Below are 19,778 nucleotides of genomic sequence, written 5' to 3' on the forward strand. Positions count from 1 at the left end.
GCATTTAAAAAAATAGCGATGAATATAGGACAGAAAAGCCTTAGATACAAAAATGTTACAATTTATTTTTAGCTTTTTCCAAATTACACATTTGCTACAGCTATCGTTGCTGTAATAATCATAAAAATAATTTGAGATGCTCTTAAAACAAAATAATTCTTTAATGTTTTTCAGCAGTGTCAGTAGTAGTGGCTAATGCAAAATTATCAGTTTTGATGTAGTAACAAATACGTTTTTTTTATATTTCATGGTTTTGGCAAGTCATTTATACAAAGTACCTTGTAAATACAACAGTACATAAATACAGAAATTATTCAGTTATGATCTGACATGAACTGTAATTTTAGTGGAAACTGCAGTTACCCTGGATAATGTTTGTGAGGAAAGTAATTAAGTTTTGGTGCACTTAAGTATAGGAATATTTTCATTCATTACAATGCTGGTGTTTATTTTCTGTGCTTTGTTTGATTGGCTTATTTGAATCAACATGAAAAGAAAATTAAAGAGACATAAAACTTTTATTGAACATTATTTAGACAAAGTACGAATTTAGATTTTACAAATGCCCCGTAACATCATTAAACCACACTAACAAACCACAATCTTTTTGTCGCATATCATTGCGTCTGATTAGTTACTGTAGACTTAAAGAAGCTCCACATAATTAGCAGGAAACATTCCGTTGTGCCCGTCAGGACTGTAGCCCCTCCACCAGCCCTCATCGATCATCTCGATCCCTGTGATAATGTCATCCGGGTCAAAGGAGATCTCGGTGTCATCCGCTAAATGGGAAGAAAATATAACGCATAAATTGATAAGTTTTCAACACCATATCTTCATTGATTATAAGAGAGTATGGAATATTCTCAAGTTTTAAATGTACAAAAATATCATAAATCGCCACTTACACTAAATTAAATCAAATCAGAATCATTTTTTTGTTTGTTTGTTTGTTATTGACGTTTTAACCAGGCTATTTGTATATTTCATGCTCTCTCTCTCTCTCTCTCTCTCTCTTATAATTATTATCATCATCAGAGCAATAGTTCCAGATATTACAGCTCATTGCAGAGATCAAGACTTTACTGCATATTGATAATTTAAAGCATGCATTTTTAGACAACACAGCAGAATTCAAGCACTCACAAGCTTGGTAGTCATATAATGCTCTTGCACAGATGTTCTGGTCATGGCCAGTCTCATCTTCGCCAGCAGGGGTTTGTAAATCCTTCAAATAATAGGATAAATAATGGCATTTAGGTGACACAACCATTTATTATAATACACAATATCTTAAACCCAGTTAAATCATTATTATTACTACAGAAAAGTATTCTTAAAAATGTCATAAAAGGTCACGGTTGCATGGTTTGGATGATGGATATGACAAGGAACCAACCTGGCTAACTTCATCATAGAGATTTTGATCTGAGGGGACGTTCATATAGATGCTGTTTTCATCTTCGTTTTTTTGTCCCTCCTCATCTGAATCTGCACCAGGATTCACAGTAAGTCAGATTTCAGGCATAAATATGGCACTTACTGACGTTAATAAGCATTATTGAGAGAAAATATACCATCCCATTCATCTTCAGATTCCTCAGCTTGTTCAGATACAAATGGATCATCGTAGAAGGGGTCTTAAAGGCAGAAATAAGGCAACTTAAAACTTACTGTCATATGATTTTAAAGCAGAGACACATAAAGGATTGTTGCTTTTACTCACCTGCATTTTTTTCAGGGAAAGCCGGAGTTTCGCGCACAGGAGAGATGGGAGCTGGTACATGTGAAACCGAGGTGGTTGCCGCGGGGCGAACTGGAGATAAGGGCTGAGACTTGCTCTCACTGCGAGGGGTTTCTGCACTGACTGCTTGCTGGGACAAAAATGGGCTTCTCAACTGACCTGAGAGGAAAATACATAAGTAATGAAGTAATATTGAGATCAGTGGCTTGAAACTGTGCATGTTTTATATATGAGATTTTGTCGGATGTTCTGTTAGATGAGAGTTTTTTGTACCTGGTCGAGAAGGTGAAGAAGGCGTTGCACTGTTGACCAAGCTTCTCTCCGTCTTCATGAACAGCTCCCTGGGATTGATGGAGCGCTGAGAGATGATTGACGCCGCCTCCTGGAAAAAAGGTAGAATGAATATGCTATTTTTATGTCTACTATGACCTTACTTTCTTACTGGTCTTACTTTATCTTCAACATATAATAGAAGAAAATATTAGAATTCCAGGAGTAAAATCCCATTCATTTTCTCCTTAAAAAGCATTTTTAAGAAATTAATACTTTTATCCAGCAAGGTCGCATTAAATTGATCAAAAGTGACAGTAAAAATATTAATACTGTTACAAAAGATTTCTATTTCAAATAAATGCCTTTTTTTTAAAAAACTTTATATTCATTAAAAAATCCTGAAAAACAATGAATCACAGTTTGCACAAAAATATTAAGCAGCACAATTTTTTTCAACATCGATAATAATAAGAAATGATTGAGCAGCAAATCATCATATTAGAGTGATTTCTGAAGGATCATGTGACACTGAAGACTGGAGAAATGATGCTGAAAATTCAGCTTTGCATCACAGGAATAAATTACATTTAAATGTATATAAATAGAAAACCAGTATGTATATTGTCTGCAAACCAGTTTGCAATATTTACTGTATTTTTTGCAATAAACCTAAAATATACTGTTTTTGTACTTATAACCAGTTACAATAAGTCAATATTTTTATATTATACTATTGTTTTTTTTTTTTACTACATCTTTCACAATGCTTAATTGGAAGTGTAGTTCATTTGATCAGATGATTTTCATATAATTTTAGCTTCGACCCAGCGATTCATCGAGGAGGATTTGTACATGACTCAGAATCTTTTGAAATCTCTATGGAGAAAATCAATGGGAAATAGTCTTCAAGATCCAAGGACACTCATTGTGAGCGCTCTCTGTTGTGCTGTATTTATTTAGACTCACATTGGCCTTCTGCACAGACTCAGATCGCAATATTCCTGCTTTTACAGGAGACTGGTGTTCCTTCTCCACTTTCTCCTTAACAACAAGTGAGGCAATCAAGGGTGACTAACATATTATATATTTATACAGTATACACACACACACATATATATTTATATATATATATATGATTTAAAAATGTTCATTTTACCCATTTACCTGTTCTTTATTTGCTGCCTCCTGTTTCTTTTCATACAGCCTGTGAGACACCAAGAAGGTAGTTATTTAGTAGACATGTATATCCAAAGCAACTTTTAAGTATTTCTTGAACTATAAACACCAGTGGTGTCCAAACTCAGTCCTGGAGGACCACTGTCCTGTAGAGTTTAGCTCTAACTTGCCTCAACACCCGGCCACTTGAAGGCAAGCCTGCAAGGTTAGCAAAAAAACCTGTAATGCCTGCTAACGCTGCAGAACGCAGGGAAGGAGACCAGAGGCCGTTTTTTTATGGATGACAATGGAGGAGAGGCAGAGGCTGAATAAACTGCTTTTGTGGGAAAACAGCTTATCATTTAATGAATCGACAGCCAATCGAATAATCTTCAACATGTTTGCTCTTAAACATTTGCTTTGGATTGATCTTAAACTGAAAAAAAAAATAATAATAAGAGAAGTTTTATAAGAGAAGTCACAGACAATTGCTTATTGACTCTCATTCATATCCGCAAACAGTGATTGACTGTCTCACAACTCTCAATTCAATGACGTCAAGGCTGTAATGTGATTGGCTCTCAAGGCACACATGATCCAAGTTAGCGTTCTCCAATAGCAGAGCCAGGGACCCTCGGATCTCCCAATAATAAGACCATGTCAGTGTCCGAAATTGCCCTTTATACCCTTAAATAGGGCTATTTGAGGGAACGGCCATTTGAAACAATATTAACCAACTGCAGAACTGCAGAACCATACGTCATAGCAGTGTGAGGATGACAGCGCCAGCCTAACAGTCTGATGCCGGAAGTGGGCGGGGTAAAAGCATCTAAGGGGTGGAGATGGGTAGGTTTAGGGGTCAGGGGCTGGAGATGGGTAGGTTTAGGGGTGGGTTTAGGGGTCAGGGGCTGGAGATGGGTAGGTTTAGGTATGGTATATGTAAGGTGGATATGTATGGTATGCAGTTCCGGCATCAGACTGCTACCCGACCCGAGCCCGACAGGTCCCGAAAAATGTGCGGGTTTCGGGTCGGGTTCGGGTTAATGTTTAATGAACAGCCTCGGGTTCGGGTCGGGTTCGGGTTTGTAACTAAGAAAAACTAAATAGGCTATAGTTTGCGTGCCGTGTGCTTTGCCTGCTTGCTGTGTTGTGGTGACCGGCACGCGCGAGAGAGAAAGTACATGCGTGCGCAGATGTGCAATGTGCATAGGCTACACAGACTGTCGATGCCGTTCTCTTCCTTCATAACTCATACTGAGAAGGATATATTTGTGTAAATAGCTCTGAAAGCGGCACTACAATTAAAACTTTCACAGAGATCTCAAACAGGCATTTAAAACACCAAATATTAAGAATTGGCATATCGAGCAAAATAATATGATTGATCGAAAATTGTATCTCTCCCCTCACATGCTCACCGCAAGACGCACCGACATTAAATTTCTCTGTAGGCTAATAGGCCTATGTGTTGTAACCCAGTCATTAAAAAACGATTTAGTTTCGTATTCATGTTTAAATAAAATAATATATGTTTTTTTTAAATTTTATGTTGATTATATGAAAAGTGAAAAGCATGAATAAGATAAGATGATCCCGAAAATATCGGGAGACAAATGGAGTGGGCATACATAATTTTGACCACTTCATTAAGTTCGTTTTTTTAGAAAGCCTGTCTTTAAAGTGAATTTCGTTTTGTATTAATTGTATCTTAATTTTAATCAATGTTTCATCAACCAATTTCTTGAATTTAATAAATAAGAGGCTAAATAGGCTATAGCAGGCAATATAATCAGGACACGGAGTCGCCGGCGCGTGAACTGGTGCTGGTCCGAAACACAGCGTAGGCTATAAGCGACTTGCCTCACAGACTTGAGACACACATATATATATAGAAAGCATGAAATGTGTACTTTTAAACAAAGCAATTCAAAAAAAGAAAACAGACTGCTCTCTGCTTATGTAATGAAATGTGAATTTCTCTCTGGCGCGTTCACTACTGCGAAGATCGCGAATCAGCATCGTCAACTTAATCTTTGACACAGAAAACACTTGTTTATTAATAAACAATTGAAATGTCTCCTTGATATATTTGACATACTAAATCATTAGGCTACTTTTCCCAGTTCTGACAGCTTTTAGGCACGTTATTGGCAGCGCACCTTACATGTTACATGAACACGTCACCACCGCTATAATATTATTCTTCGGTGTTCAGTTTAAACAGGTTTTCTAATTGTTATTTAATATATATAGGCTATATATATCGGGTCGGGTCGGGTTCGGGCTTAACATGTAAATGTAATTGTCGGGTCGGGTCGGGTCGGGTCGGGTTAAATGATCGCGGGTACGGGCCGGGTTCGGGCTTCAGTTTAAAGCCCGTGCAGACCTCTAGTCCGAATTAGTTTTCATTCACTCCTTCAAGTGAACTATATTAGTGGACTAATGAGGGAATAGTGAGTGAGGGTATAGGGGGGATTTTGGACATTTCTGCTAGTAATCCCTTGATTATCTGGTTCAGGTGTGTTTAATTGGGGTTGGAGGTAATGTATACAGGACAGTGGCCCTCCAGGAGCAGGATTGGATACCCCTGATATACACAGTCCAAAAGTTTGGGGTCGGTAAGTTTTTTTTAATGCTCTCTTATGTTCACCAAGGCTGATCAAAAATACAGTAAAATAAGTAATATTGTGAAATATTAAATAACTGTTTGTACTCCAGTCTTCAGTGTCATATGGTCCTTCATAAATCACTCTAATATGCTGATTTGCTGCTCAAGAAACATTTCTTATTATTATTAATGTTGAAAACAGTTGTGCTACTATTTTTGTGGAAACTGTGATACATTTTATTTCAGGATTATTTGAAGAATAACTGCATTTATTCAAAATAGAAACACATTATAAATGACTTTACTGTCACTTTTGATCCAGTTAATGTGTCCTTGCTGAATAGAAGTTTAAAAATCTTTCTGACCCCAAACTTTTGAACAGCAGTGTAGATTATATTTGATGATATGAATGGGACAGACACAAAATCACTTGCCTCTGTTGGTTGATCTCTTTCCCTCTCTCTCTCTGCCTTCGCTCTCGCTCCTCTGCGTCTCTAGCCTCTTGCTCCCTCTGCTCTTTCTCCAGACGCTGCCTCTCCTCATTTGCCTTCCTGCGCTCCTCCAGCCGCCGGTTCTTTTCATCTTGCTGATAAAGGAGAAGGTAGAGAACGTGTCAAGAGCAGATGAGAAGATAAAAGCATTGCGTTTTACTGTGACGTTTCCTCACCTCAGCCTGAGCCCAGAAGTTTTCTCTAATCGTAGCTTGGATTTCATCTAAAGCACTGATCTTTTTATAGACAGAACCCTGTGAGAACAGAGGCATTGGAGTAATTCAGAAGGCAAACATGCAGATATTCAAAGCCCCTTTAAATATGAGGTATGGACATAATTCATCACTTTACTGACCACACGTCCAACAAGTTCACTATTATTGTTCTGGACTGATTCTTTGTGGATGTTGTAGTTGACGCCCGAGCCCTTGGCCACCTTCTCCATGATGTCAGCAGGTTCAACATCATCATCTGATCGAGCGTTGATGGTCACATGGGCATCCTTTTATAAAATACAAATTCAAAATGAAGAATTATATTATGACCATCTCTAATGTATGGAAGCTTGTTTTCAGGCAAGGAATGAAAAATTAAAAAAGATAATTGTGACTTTTTATCTGACAATTCTGACACAATCGCTTTATATGATGAACAGATTGAATTTTGGCTTTTATTCACCTATAAACATTCATCAACTCACACATCAGTCGTGGTAAACAGAAGCTCAAGCATGTTCACTTGACGTTCGAGAACCAGTGAGGATCATTCTCATGTTACACAGCACGTTTGAGCTTCCTCAAGGGGTTTGTTCTCGCACGTCAAGCAGGTTCAGTTGAGCTTCTGTTTATGTTCGCTGATCAATGTTTAATTGTGAATAAAAGCCTAAATTAAATCCGTTCAATTCATATGGATTTGCTTAACGATCTCTTTATGAACATCAAAGTAATAGTTGCTTCGCTGTCAATGGAGGGACAGAAAGCTCTCAGATTTATTCAAAAAGATCTTCATTAGCAATTTACATCTATTCTTTTTTAGTCTATTCTATTCTAAATCACGCGGGTCTAAAATAATAGCAGCAGTTATTAGTTTGACCGCACGATATCGCTGTTCTCACGATGTCTCTTTATTCAGCGAGGATTCATTAAATTGATCATAAGTGACAGTAACGATATTAATAATGTTACAAAAGATTTCTATTTCAAATAAATGCAGGGTTTTTTTTAGAACTTTCTATTCATTAAAGAATCTTGAGAAACAATGAATCACAGTTTGCACAAAAATATTAAGCAGCACAACTGTTTTCAACATTGATAGTAATAAGAAATGATTGAGCAGCAAATCATCATATTAGAATGATTTCTGAAGGATCATGTGACACTGAAGACTGGAGAAATGATGCTGAAAATTCAGCTTTGCATCACTGGAATAAATTACATTTAAATGTCTATAAATAGAAAACCAATATTTTAAACTGTAATAATAATATATTTTTTTACTGTATTTTCATCAAATAAATGCAGCCTAGGTGAGCATAAGAGACTTATTTCAAAAACGCTATATATATATTCTAAGAATTTTGCAATAAACCTAAAATATACTTTTTTTGTACTTATAACCAGTTACAATAAGTCAATATTTTTATATTATACTATTGTTTTATTTTTTACTACATCTTTCACAATGCTTAATTGGAAGTGTAGTTCATTTGATCAGATGATTTTCATATACTTTTAGCTTCGACCCAGCGATTCATCGAGGAGGATTTGTACATGACTCAGAACTCTTTACTAAAAATCTTTTGAAATCTCTATGGAGAAAATCAATGGGAAATAGTCTTCAAGATCCAAGGACACTCATTGTGAGCGCTCTCTGTTGTGCTGTATTTATTTAGACTCACATTGGCCTTCTGCACAGACTCAGATCGCAATATTCCTGCTTTTACAGGAGACTGGTGTTCCTTCTCCACTTTCTCCTTAACAACAAGTGAGGCAATCAAGGGTGACTAACATATTAAATATTTATGCAGTATACACACACACATAAATATGTGTGTGTGTGATTTTAAAATGTTCATATTTATTGCAGGAAAGATAATTTTACCCATTTTCTTGGCTCCTGTTCTTTATTTGCTGCCTCCTGTTTCTTTTCATACAGCCTGTATGAAGGATAGACACCAAGTAGGTAGTTATTTAGTAGACATGTATATCCAAAGCAACTTTTAAGTATTTCTTGAACTATAAACACCAGTGGTGTCCAAACTCAGTCCTGGAGGGCCACTGTCCTGTAGAGTTTAGCTCTGACTTGCCTCAACACACTGGTCTGAAAGTTTCTAGTCTGCCTAGTAACAAAGCCACTTGAAAGCAAGCCTGCAAGGTTAGCAAAAAAACCTGTAATGCCTGCTAACGCTGCAGAACGCAGGGAAGGAGACCAGATGTCGTTAAAAAAAAATGTCAATGGAGGAGAGGCAGAGGCTGAATAAACTGCTTTAGTCAGAAAACAGCTGATCATTTAATGAATCGACAGCCCATTTGTAGTAGTGTCTGAAACAATAGTGGATGTTATTAAGTTCACTCATTCAATTCCACAATACAACCAATCTACACTCAATGTCTAGAGAATACCCATAATGCACTGTGAAGGTCGCGCAGAATGAATTCCTGTGTCTGACCAGAAGATGGCGCCGCAGCTGAATCATCCACTCATTTTCCAAACCGCTGGTCCAATGTGGCAACAGCGTAATATCAAAAATGTATACATTTCTTTTTAATTGGTCATTAAATTGTTTAATTAAGGTTTATACATAGTTTCCATGACAGCGTTTAAGATAAATCTTTTCATTAATACTGGAGCTGCCAGTTTGCTAAGATTCAAATGATTATTAAACCGCAAGCACAAACTATACTCGTTTTCATTCATTCCTTCAAGTGAACTATATTAGTGGACTAATGAGGGAATAGTGAGTGAGGGGATTTTGGACATTTCTGCTAGTAATCCCTTGATGTATACAGGACAGTGGCCCTCCAGGAGCAGGATTGGATACCCCTGATATACACAGTCCAAAAGTTTGGGGTCGGTAAGATTTTTTTAATGCTTTTGAAAGAAGTCTCTTATGTTCACCAAGGCTGATCAAAAATACAGTAAAATAAGTAATATTGTGAAATATTAAATAACTGTTTGTACTCCAGTATTCAGTGTCATATGGTCCTTCATAAATCACTCTAATATGCTGATTTGCTGCTCAAGAAACATTTCTTATTATTATCAATATTGAAAACAGTTGTGCTACTATTTTTATGGAAACTGTGATACATTTTATTTCAGGATTATTTGAAGAATAACTGCATTTATTCGAAATAGAAACACATTGTAAATGACTTTACTGTCACTTTTGATCCAGTTAATGTGTCCTTGCTGAACAGAAGTTTAAAAATCTTTCTGACCCCAAGGTTTTGAACAGCAGTGTAGATTATATTTGATGATATGAATGGGACAGACACAAAATTACTTGCCTCTGTTGGTTGATCTCTTTCTCTCTCTCTCTCTGCCTTCGCTCTCGCTCCTCTGCGTCTCTAGCCTCTTGCTCCCTCTGCTCTTTCTCCAGACGCTGCCTCTCCTCATTTGCCTTCCTGCGCTCCTCCAGCCGCCGGTTCTTTTCATCTTGCTGATAAAGGAGAAGGTAGAGAACGTGTCAAGAGCAGATGAGAAGATAAAAGCATTGCGTTTTACTGTGACGTTTCCTCACCTCAGCCTGAGCCCAGAAGTTTTCTCTAATCGTAGCTTGGATTTCATCTAAAGCACTGATCTTTTTATAGACAGAACCCTGTGAGAACAGAGGCATTGGAGTAATTCAGAAGGCAAACATGCAGATATTCAAAGCCCCTTTAAACATGAGGTATGGACATAATTCATCACTTCACTGACCACACGTCCAACAAGTTCACTATTATTGTTCTGGACTGATTCTTTGTGGATGTTGTAGTTGACGCCCGAGCCCTTGGCCACCTTCTCCATGATGTCAGCAGGTTCAACATCATCATCTGACCGAGCGTTGATGGTCACATGGGCACCCTTTTATAAAATACAAATTCAAAATGAAGAAATATATTATGACCATCTCTAATGTATGGAAGCTTGTTTTCAGGCAAGGAATGAAAAATCTCACAATTCTGACATTTGACACGATCGCTTAAGATTGAATTTTGGCTTTTATTCACCTCTAAACATTCATCAACTCACACATCAGTCGTGGTAAACAGAAGCTCAAGCATGTTCACTTGACGTTCGAGAACCAGTGAGGATCAATCTCATGTTACACAGCACGTTTGAGCTTCCTCAAGGGGTTTGTTCTCGCACGTCAAGCAGGTTCAGTTGAGCTTCTGTATATGTTCGCTGATCAATGTTTAATTGTGAATAAAAGCCTAAATTAAATCCGCTCAATTCATATGGATTTGTTTTACGATGAACTTTTTGAAGCATCAATAGTGGTAGTTGCCTCGCTGTCAATGGAGGGACGGAAAGCTCTTACTGGTTTGGATCAACATGAGGGGGAGTAATTAATGACAGAATTTTAATTTTTGGGCAACTATCCCTTTATTATCTCACAATTCTAAAGGAAGAAAAGTGTGAGATGAAAAAGTTACAATTTGCTTTTCTTTCTTTTTTATTCCCTGGCACAAAGAAGCTTTGATGAATTTTTATAAGGCTCTATTTTGCACTCACCCTCAGAAAATTGGCCATTGAGTGAACATGATTGGCGCAGACACCCTTTCTAACGTCCTTGACTCCCTCGCCGGTCTGAAAGCAATTAACAGTACTAAGATTATTTCTATAATGGATGTTGAGAGGTTAACACAATAAAAAATACATTCGGTTATTTGTGTTCTGTTCATACCCAGTTAATGAGCACAAACTTGGGGACTCCAGAACTGTGGTCCAGCACTTTACAGAAGGCGTACATGATTTTACCGCTGTTCAGTTCCTCCACCATTTCTTCAAGCCCACCATCTATGGCACATTCACAGAAAAACAGTCATTGTTGACTGCTGACTCATTAAATAGGACAAAAAGAATGACATCACTCTGTTGGCATTCTTATCAGTTTTTAAAGCATTCACTCACCTCCCTTTCCTGCAACCCGAATGTCATTACTGTTTCCTTCGTAAGTGAACAACACCCTATAATCAACAAATATGGTTCATTTGTATGCAGAATCCATCTCAAGATGACTGAAGATAACATTAGAACTGTATTCAAGTTCTATCTATGATGCACAAAAATAGTAACACAATTTCCTCGTATCTTTTGAGCAAATGAGTTATGTAATATTCTCGAAAAGTAGCCTAATTTGCATGTTATGTTAAAGAGTTAGCCTAAAGGAACTCGGTCATTTTGAATGTTATGAATCATATTTAGTATCATAGATAAATATGATGTGTAGTCTACAATTGATTAATTTTCTTTAATTCATTCATTAGCTATATGATTTGCGATTTTTAATATGTAGATGTCTTACCAGTTTGTGTCCGTTTTCCCGTCCACCACGTCATTGTAAGCGGCTGTAAGCGCGGGTCCGTTTTTACTCAGGTTTACTGCCATAGTGGGTCATGAAACTTGCAAGAACTTGAGGAGAACTTTAAGTGGAGATGTAATCATAACCCCGTCTTCCTCCCTCCAGTGAACCGTCGTTCTAAACACGCACCTCTCCGGAGATCAGGTTCGGCGAGTTTTTTGGGAATTGAAACGAGGAAGAGAAAGAACTTGTATTTTTCCAACAACAGTCTTATAGCCCTTACTATTTTTTATTTTTTATTTTTTTAAAGAAACCAAATGAAATATTATATGTAGTTAGGCAAAATATATTAGGCTACAGTGTCTGTGTCAATCTATTAGCATTGGGAATCATTTTAGCGAATCGGTTTGTTCGGACAGTTTCCTTTCGCTGAACCAGTTAAAACGATTCACTGATACTTTTTAGTCAAAAATATTCCATTTTATGTTTAATTTTATGTTTAAAACGATAGATTGATTAAAATAAGTTGTGTTATTATTCAAACAGTATTGTAAACAATCTAAATGAATGGCAGTGTTGTTCAGACTTAACAGTTTTACTGCTAAACAAATTCACCATGCAAACAATCGGTTGGACTGAATCACGTTAAAACAAAAGTTTGTTCGTGAATCACACATAACTTGCATATTGATCAATCTAAAGGCATGTCAAGGAAGGTCACACTTGGAACTAGTTGGACTAGTAAAATCACATTTCTGCAATCACATGAAGTATAGACTAAACATAATGAAATGCGTATGTTTTGCTTCAGAGTTACAGAGCAAGAGAAACTGGACGATCTGACATACCAATGTCATGTGTTGAACATTCATTACTGTAGCAGTTAATGTAAATTAACCATTATAATTCCGTGCCAAAATTCAACATATAATGGGACTCATGCTGTGCTGTATTAGTGCAATTATAGATAATGATGGCTCCATTTTGTACAGATCCCAGATGTTATATTTGTCCATGTAGTTCTTCCAAAACAAATCCAAACCTTTGATATAGGCCTGGAAATTGTATCTGCAAATGCTTTTGTAGTGTAATGTACATTTTTTGTTTGTTTTAGCAACATGCATCTATTCTATATCTCATCTAGTCTAATCTAAATGAAGCTCGTGTCTATAATAATAGCTGCATTTATTATTTTGACCGCACGATGTCGCTATTCTCACGATTTTTGCCCCTCACCTCGATCACGCCAGAAGACTCATTATGCAAGTGGTCAGTTTATTTATAAAACAAAATGAAGGGGGGAGTTTGTAGAGGAAGGAAAATCTTCAGCCATCATACTGTAAAAAGAAGTTTGAGTGAAGCCCACATGTTTTGCCCATGTGGTCTCCAAATCTTCTCTATTTTACACTATACATTTGAAACAAATTAACTCAGCGCTTCAATCTTCTCGAAGGATTCGAAATCAGTGTATACCTCAGAATTTCAACCACATTAATAGTATGCCAGAGAAAATCATATGTGTGCAATTAAATCGCAGTATTTTGTGTGACCACATGTGCGGTTAGAGCCAAGATCATATTTGAATGAATTAATCACAGATTTTTCTCACATGAAGGCACAAAACAAATGATTAGCAGTGCTGAGATTGTGTCACGCAGCCTTCGATGTGAAAGGGGAACTGTGCAGCTCTGTAAACGTCAGCGTATGTTAAGAGTTTCAATTGCATATTCCCGTTTCCCATCCTTAAAGTGATTTGAGTAACTAATGTGTTTTTTCCATACAGAACGGTCATGGGTATCATTATGACCCTCCCAGCGTCCGACTGTTCGTGATATGGAACTGCCAATGCCTTTTGGGCAGATTTCATCTCCTGCTGTCAACTCCAGAGTCTTTGTCTGGCTAAGATGGCCCAGTTTCGCCGTCGGTGTCGTGTTGCAGGCTCCGGCCGTGTGTGTCTGTGTACGCAGCCCTGTGCTAAGCGCGCCTGTTGACAGGTATGATATAGAGTGCATCTGCCCCCAGAGCCCTCTCACACACAGCAGACAATTGAGTGCGAGATCGTAATGGGAGCGGGGCCCCTAGGGGCCGGCCGTGGGGCTGGGAGGGCCGCGGCTCCTGTGTCATGGCTAGGCTGGTGTCAAGGTTTGAGTTTACGAGCAACCCCCAGCCTCTCTCTCTCTCTCTCCACTCAGACACACACACACACACACACTCAGCATTACTAAGCCATGTGCCTCACAGAACTCTGAAATTTCTCCCTTGAGGCCAATCCCTCGTAATCAAAATTAATTGCCTGTCCTTGAAACTGTAATCGGGTTTCACTTTCTCTCTTTTTCACTTTTGAGCTCAACAGGCTCAAATATTTCACATACATTGTGTTAATTTGTCAGTTTAACGTGAGTACTGGCTGCTCGCATGAATGCAAAATGGCTTGCATGAGTGAATCTCATGAAACCTGTCACGAACATGGTTTGGTAGCATGCTGATGTAATATGATAAAATATCGTTACTGTCTGTTTTTACAAAAGGTGCATCTCGTGAAAAACTATCCAGATCATGTTTCTCCCCAAAATCAGAAGAAATAAATATTCTGCTGTTAAACTATATGTTGTAACGCTATCTTAATAGTCCTAATTTCTTTTTTACGTTATATATATATATATTATAGTTTTATATTATATTTTAATGTTTCTGTTGGGAATTTTTTCCCAACTGCTATAGGGCTACTTTTGTAAATTATTTTAGTCTTTTTACTTTATTACTTTTTTTGTTTTGAGAACTTGCATCTATTATATAATATAGGCCCCTAAACATATATTACATTTAAGGGCCTATATATCACCTCAATTTTGCCTTAAAAAAAAAAAAAAAAAAAAAAAAAAATATATATATATATATATATATATATATATATACAACTTTGCAAACAAAGTATAACATTAAAAAATATATATTTAAATGTAAATACATTAATTAGCTATTTCAAAATATAATTAGACACAATTTTACCATGCTATAAAATCAAATATTTTTAACAATTTAAAAAAATGATTGATTCCAACATTTCTTTTTCAGTTCTCCTGTTTTGATTAGATTTTCCTAAGTGCTTCACCTCCTGTCGAGACGTGTTTTGCCCTTATAACCCTTTTTTTGGGGGGATTTTTCTAAATTAGGAGCTGCATTATCTGCTGTGCAAACACAGCTTTGCGCTCCATTTCCTCCAGACTGGTTTAAGACTGTGTGTCAACATTAGCAGTCAACTGGGGGATCGTATCTCACACAACCGAGAAAGAAGCTCAATTTAAACTTTTAAAAGGCTTTTCGATATACTTTGTTCGATTTATTCCACTTCTAGCGTTGCATGATGTCAGACTGACTCTGGGACTTTTAATTTGAATTTTCAGCGGCAGATCTCTGCAAACCTATAACGGCATTAGGGCCTGGGGGGCTTTTTTTGTTTAACGTGTGATTGTTTGTGCCTCTTTCCCCACTCAAACATTTAGAATAAATAATCGCCCACCCCCTCTCATCGCTTGCTTCTCCCACGGACACGCACACACAGTCCCATTAGCATCTGATTTGATACACATCATGTTAGTAAATGAATGGCAAACTAGTGAGTCCCCCCCCCCCTGCCAGGACAATCGATGAAATGCTCCTCAGGTGCAAACATCTCTCCAGGGCTGGTACTCAAACCTCAGTGCTCCCCCCAACCTCACCGGACCTCCTTATCAGAGCCATCCTTAATTAAGAGCCATTAACATTCTCTCTCACACCTTCCTTTCAGCCGGCTGGCTCGGCGGGTTCCAGACCCCTTGCTGTCAGGCTTGAATGAGCAATGCGCACATTTATTCACTGGCCGGAGTGCAGCCTGCTGGCTCTGAGCCGAATGGTGCCAGACCCCCGGCCCGCCTGCACGTGCAGCCCGAAAGAGAGGCGCTTTATTGTGTACATTGTGGGCATGTAATGTTTATTAATGCTTTGGCCATGTAAACCTTTGTTTGTCATGCCAATAAAGCCTGTTGTAATATTGAATTCTGACAGATGATGAAGTGAGAGAGGAGAGTGTCCATTGCTCTGGGACAGCTGCTATAGCACTTCTCAGCACAATACAGCTGGTCCGCTCTAATTACCTCAGCCGTGAGCTTTCAGCCCCGGTCATCTGAGAAAAATGTAAACCATTCGGTAGGAAACAGTGAGACGGGGTTCAGAGTGAGTTATTGATAATGTGGCGTGGAGCACATCATCTGGAATTCATGCTGCTTCCTGCACATAAATTCATTTGGAGTCAAGTGCGTTTGCATGGACCATTTAACCTAGGTTTCATTATAATTGATCATGCACAGTTATGGCCATTTCAAACAGTTGTTGGTCATTTTAATGGAAACGACTGTAGAGAAATGCTTTATTGAGTCGGTTAGTTCAACATATACTGTAAATAAAACTCAGAATCAACATGCACCAATGCTACATTATTCTAAAACAAGTATTCATTACTTCAGTGAGCTCGTTGTTTCTGCCTTAAATTATTACATTGTTTAAATTAATACATTTTTAGCTGTGATTTACATTTCTGAAATACATAACTTAGACAGTTACCTCTGATAACAGATAAATTGTAATGTGGAATGTGAAGCTGCTTTGACACGATGTGTATTGTGAAAAGCGCTATACAAATAAATGTGAATTGAATTGAATAATTAAAAAAAAACATTATCTTTAACAAGACAGAAATGTAAAATGCTAAAAGATTTTTTTTTTTTAATTTATGGTGGAAATACTTGCATTTGTTAAATCATATTTAGCAAAAAGAGACTATTTTCAAGACAATTAGGCACATTTACCCCCATTTCTCATTGTAATGCAAAAATAACATTATTTCTAAATATTTATTATGATAGTATTTGCTGCACTGCCTTTTTAGGTTAGTTTATATACAGTAAAACACTTATTTTCTCTTTAACAAGACAGTGCTGTAAAATGCAACAAAAAACTGCAAAAAATATTTTTTAATTTATGGTGAAATTCTAAATTGTATTTAACAGGAGATAAATTACAGTACTTGTTAAGTTGTATTTTTAACATGAAGAGGCTAAATCCTATTTTAGGACTATTAAGATGTTGGCATTGTTTTGACACAATGTGACATTATTTTCATGACAATCAAACGCATTTACCCCCATTTCTCATTATTGTAATGCAAAAAAACTCATTATCCTTAAAATGTTAAACAAAGTTAGATCATTTAAATTGGAAAGTATTTATATAATATGATAATATTTGTTTTACTGCCTTTAATTTATTTGGATTTTCTATTTATTTTAATGAGTTGGTTAATTTACCCTATACAGTAAAAAATATATATTTTATTTTAAACAAGAGAGCACTGTAAAATGCTGTAAAATGTTTTTGTTTGTTTTTTCATTGGGAAAATGTATATTTAACAATGAATACATGTTCTTGTTAAATCATATATTGAGGATAGAATCCTCTTTTTTTGTAAAATATAATGTATAAATCTTTCAAAAAACATGATCAAGCCATTTTTCACCCTAAAATTATATTTAGCAAGAGACTGAAGACGTAGCTTTGACACAACATGACATTATTTTCATGATAATTAAGCACATTTACCATCATTTCTCATTATTGCAATTCAAAAATTTAATTTTCATTATTAAACTGTGACAATTTTACATTATTTAAATTGTATTGCATTGGTCCGAAAAGAATGATTCTCAGTGCTGTAAAGCACAGCTTAACCTTTAAGACTTGTTTTCAGAGAATGCATTGTGAATATAACAATATGTTTTGCAGATTTATTTTGAGCAAAACCTTTCTTAATGTCTGATTTTACAGTGATTTGTATTCAGACAGACAGTGTGAGGTCACTCAGGAGGCCATTAGCTGTGACCGTATCACACAGTCTTGATGTGCACTCCCGGGGCGTAAACTTCACCTCGGTTCGGTCTGACACATTTCACAGGGGACTTTAACAACCTGTGGGTTGCGGTGGCCTAAACAACATTGTTTGCTTTGGCTGTGGTTAGTGCAGTCGCCACAGCGTTTAATGGTCTATTTGGTGTGTTGAGAAGAGGCTTTTTTGAGAGACTGGCTGGGTTATTTTTTACGGTGAGAGTCCTAATAGTACCTCATTTCCTCTTTCCACACTATAGTCTGACCAAAACAGAAGCAAACTGATGGCACGGTAAAGCCAAACACCTCAGATAACACCTCTGTTGTCCACATGTCCTACAGAGGGTACTTAATCTTGAGTTATGCTGTAAAAAATGGCTTTGAGAAATGTCATTTTAATGGGGAGAAAATGTAAAAGTACTATAGTAAGTCGGTTAACATATATACAGTAAAAACAAGGTTCAAGGTTCTTTATTATTTGTCACATACATATACATGTGATGCAATGTAGTGAAATGGTTTTCCCCTATAGTTTCTCGTCCCACAATGCAAAAATACTCTAGGAACATCTAAGAAATTTCTCATTAGTGCTGTCAGATCGATTAATCGCGATTGATCGCATCTAACATAAAAACATAAACGTTTGTGTGTGTGTATATATATTATATATAATGTATGTATATATCTGTATACAAACTTTTATATGTATATGTATACATATACATACATACACACATATATATATACATATACATACACACATATATATATATATATTAGGGCTGTCAAAAGATTAATCGCGATTAATCGCATCCAAAATAAAAGTTTGTGTTTACATAATATATGTGTGTGTACTGTGTATAATTAAATTTGTATATATAAATACACACACATGCATGTATATATTTAAGAAATATTTGCATACATATACTGTATATATATATATATAATTTATATTATATATAAATATATTTTTTTTATATATAAATTACAAATTTTTCTTAAATACATACAAGCATGTGTGTGTATTTATATATACAAATTTAATTATACACAGTACACACACATATATTATGTAAACACAAACTTTTATTTTATCGCGATTAATCTTTTGACAGCCCTAATATATATATATATATATATATATATATATATATATATATTCATACATATTAGTATATTCAGTAGTAGTTTTTCAGTATATTTTAAGTAACAGTCATTGTCTCTGTTTTTTTATTATTATTTTTACAGATAATTTCTGGCAACCACAAAATTTGTCTGATATTTACTTAATGTTTACTTAATAGTACAAATATGTTTTCTGGTAACCACTGTATTACACTTATATTGTATGCTTGATTTTATTATTGACACTTTTTAAATTGTATTGATATTGATGCTTGAGAATGACATCAAATATCAAATTCAGTATTATTCAACAAATAGCATTAATACTTACTTCAGGTTCTTTAATGGTAATAATGCAATGATATTTTATATGACTCTTAATTGGTGTAATATGATTCCAGTGATTATTGTCCACAGGGACATTTTTGTCCTGGTCTCAGAGGGCAAAATCTGATGTGGGGATAAATCAAATCAAGCATGAAGTGTGCTGGTGGTCAGACCTCTTGTCCATTGTTCGACTGACCCATTGATTCCCCAGGGAGCTCAACATGGTGGCAATTAGTCTGAACCCTTCCCCTCCCATCCATTAGTCAGTCTAAACAGCATGCAGCACACCAGGACTCCCCCGTCCTCTTAATCATTAGCCTCTGGTTCAAACAGAAATCAAAGTCAGATCCTACACACTTCCATTAGACAAGGCTATCTGGTTGTGTTTAGTGGCCTAAATCCACTTTCTGGAGAGCATTTGTTCCTTTACGACATCGTGAGGAACCCACTTGATCTGTGGCTTTCTTCAGGAGACCTGACACAACAAGTGGCCGGCGCTATCCAAACAGGTTTATCACACAGCAGCTTCGCCAGGCACTCTCCAGCTGTTTGAAATACTGTGACACATCCTTCCGCCTCACCCCTTCTCTCGGTTTCCTTGAGGAACAAAAGAGGGATTTCCTTTTG

The 19,778-nt window shown here is 36.6% G+C and overlaps 1 protein-coding gene and 2 long non-coding RNA genes across 5 annotated transcripts; 2 read left to right on the plus strand and 1 right to left on the minus strand.

Moving 5' to 3' along the window:
- Positions 1 to 46: 46 nt before the first annotated feature.
- dbnla (drebrin-like a) lies at positions 47 to 12,035 on the minus strand. Of its 3 annotated transcripts, none has more exons than XM_079861339.1 (20): positions 11,784 to 12,035; positions 11,390 to 11,445; positions 11,163 to 11,275; positions 10,991 to 11,065; positions 10,193 to 10,339; positions 10,014 to 10,091; positions 9,781 to 9,932; positions 8,372 to 8,426; positions 8,169 to 8,243; positions 6,627 to 6,773; positions 6,448 to 6,525; positions 6,215 to 6,366; positions 3,182 to 3,221; positions 2,984 to 3,058; positions 2,018 to 2,126; positions 1,727 to 1,903; positions 1,578 to 1,640; positions 1,400 to 1,491; positions 1,147 to 1,228; positions 47 to 782 (listed from the first exon to the last, which is right to left on the minus strand). In XM_079861339.1, the coding sequence occupies exons 1-20, from the start codon at positions 11,864 to 11,866 to the stop codon at positions 646 to 648; spliced, it is 1,986 nt and encodes a 661-aa protein (XP_079717465.1). In that variant the 5' UTR covers positions 11,867 to 12,035; the 3' UTR covers positions 47 to 645. The 3 variants fall into 3 exon arrangements, with proteins under 3 accessions (XP_079717465.1, XP_079717467.1, XP_079717466.1); XM_079861341.1 differs by having other exon boundaries at positions 48 to 782; positions 8,169 to 8,240; positions 8,384 to 8,426; XM_079861340.1 differs by having other exon boundaries at positions 48 to 782; positions 8,169 to 8,240.
- On the plus strand, positions 5,636 to 6,743 carry LOC307152580. Its single transcript, XR_013820017.1, has 4 exons — positions 5,636 to 5,790; positions 6,279 to 6,381; positions 6,518 to 6,597; positions 6,685 to 6,743. It is a non-coding gene; the product is annotated as an uncharacterized lncRNA (long non-coding RNA).
- On the plus strand, positions 9,301 to 10,154 carry LOC307152581. The gene is made up of 3 exons (XR_013820018.1): positions 9,301 to 9,344; positions 9,845 to 9,947; positions 10,084 to 10,154. It is a non-coding gene; the product is annotated as an uncharacterized lncRNA (long non-coding RNA).
- Positions 12,036 to 19,778: the final 7,743 nt, after the last annotated feature.

The sequence above is a fragment of the Squalius cephalus genome (genome assembly GCF_949319135.1).
Source record: "Squalius cephalus genome assembly, chromosome: 24".
NCBI classification, from domain to species: Eukaryota; Metazoa; Chordata; class Actinopteri; order Cypriniformes; family Leuciscidae; genus Squalius; species Squalius cephalus.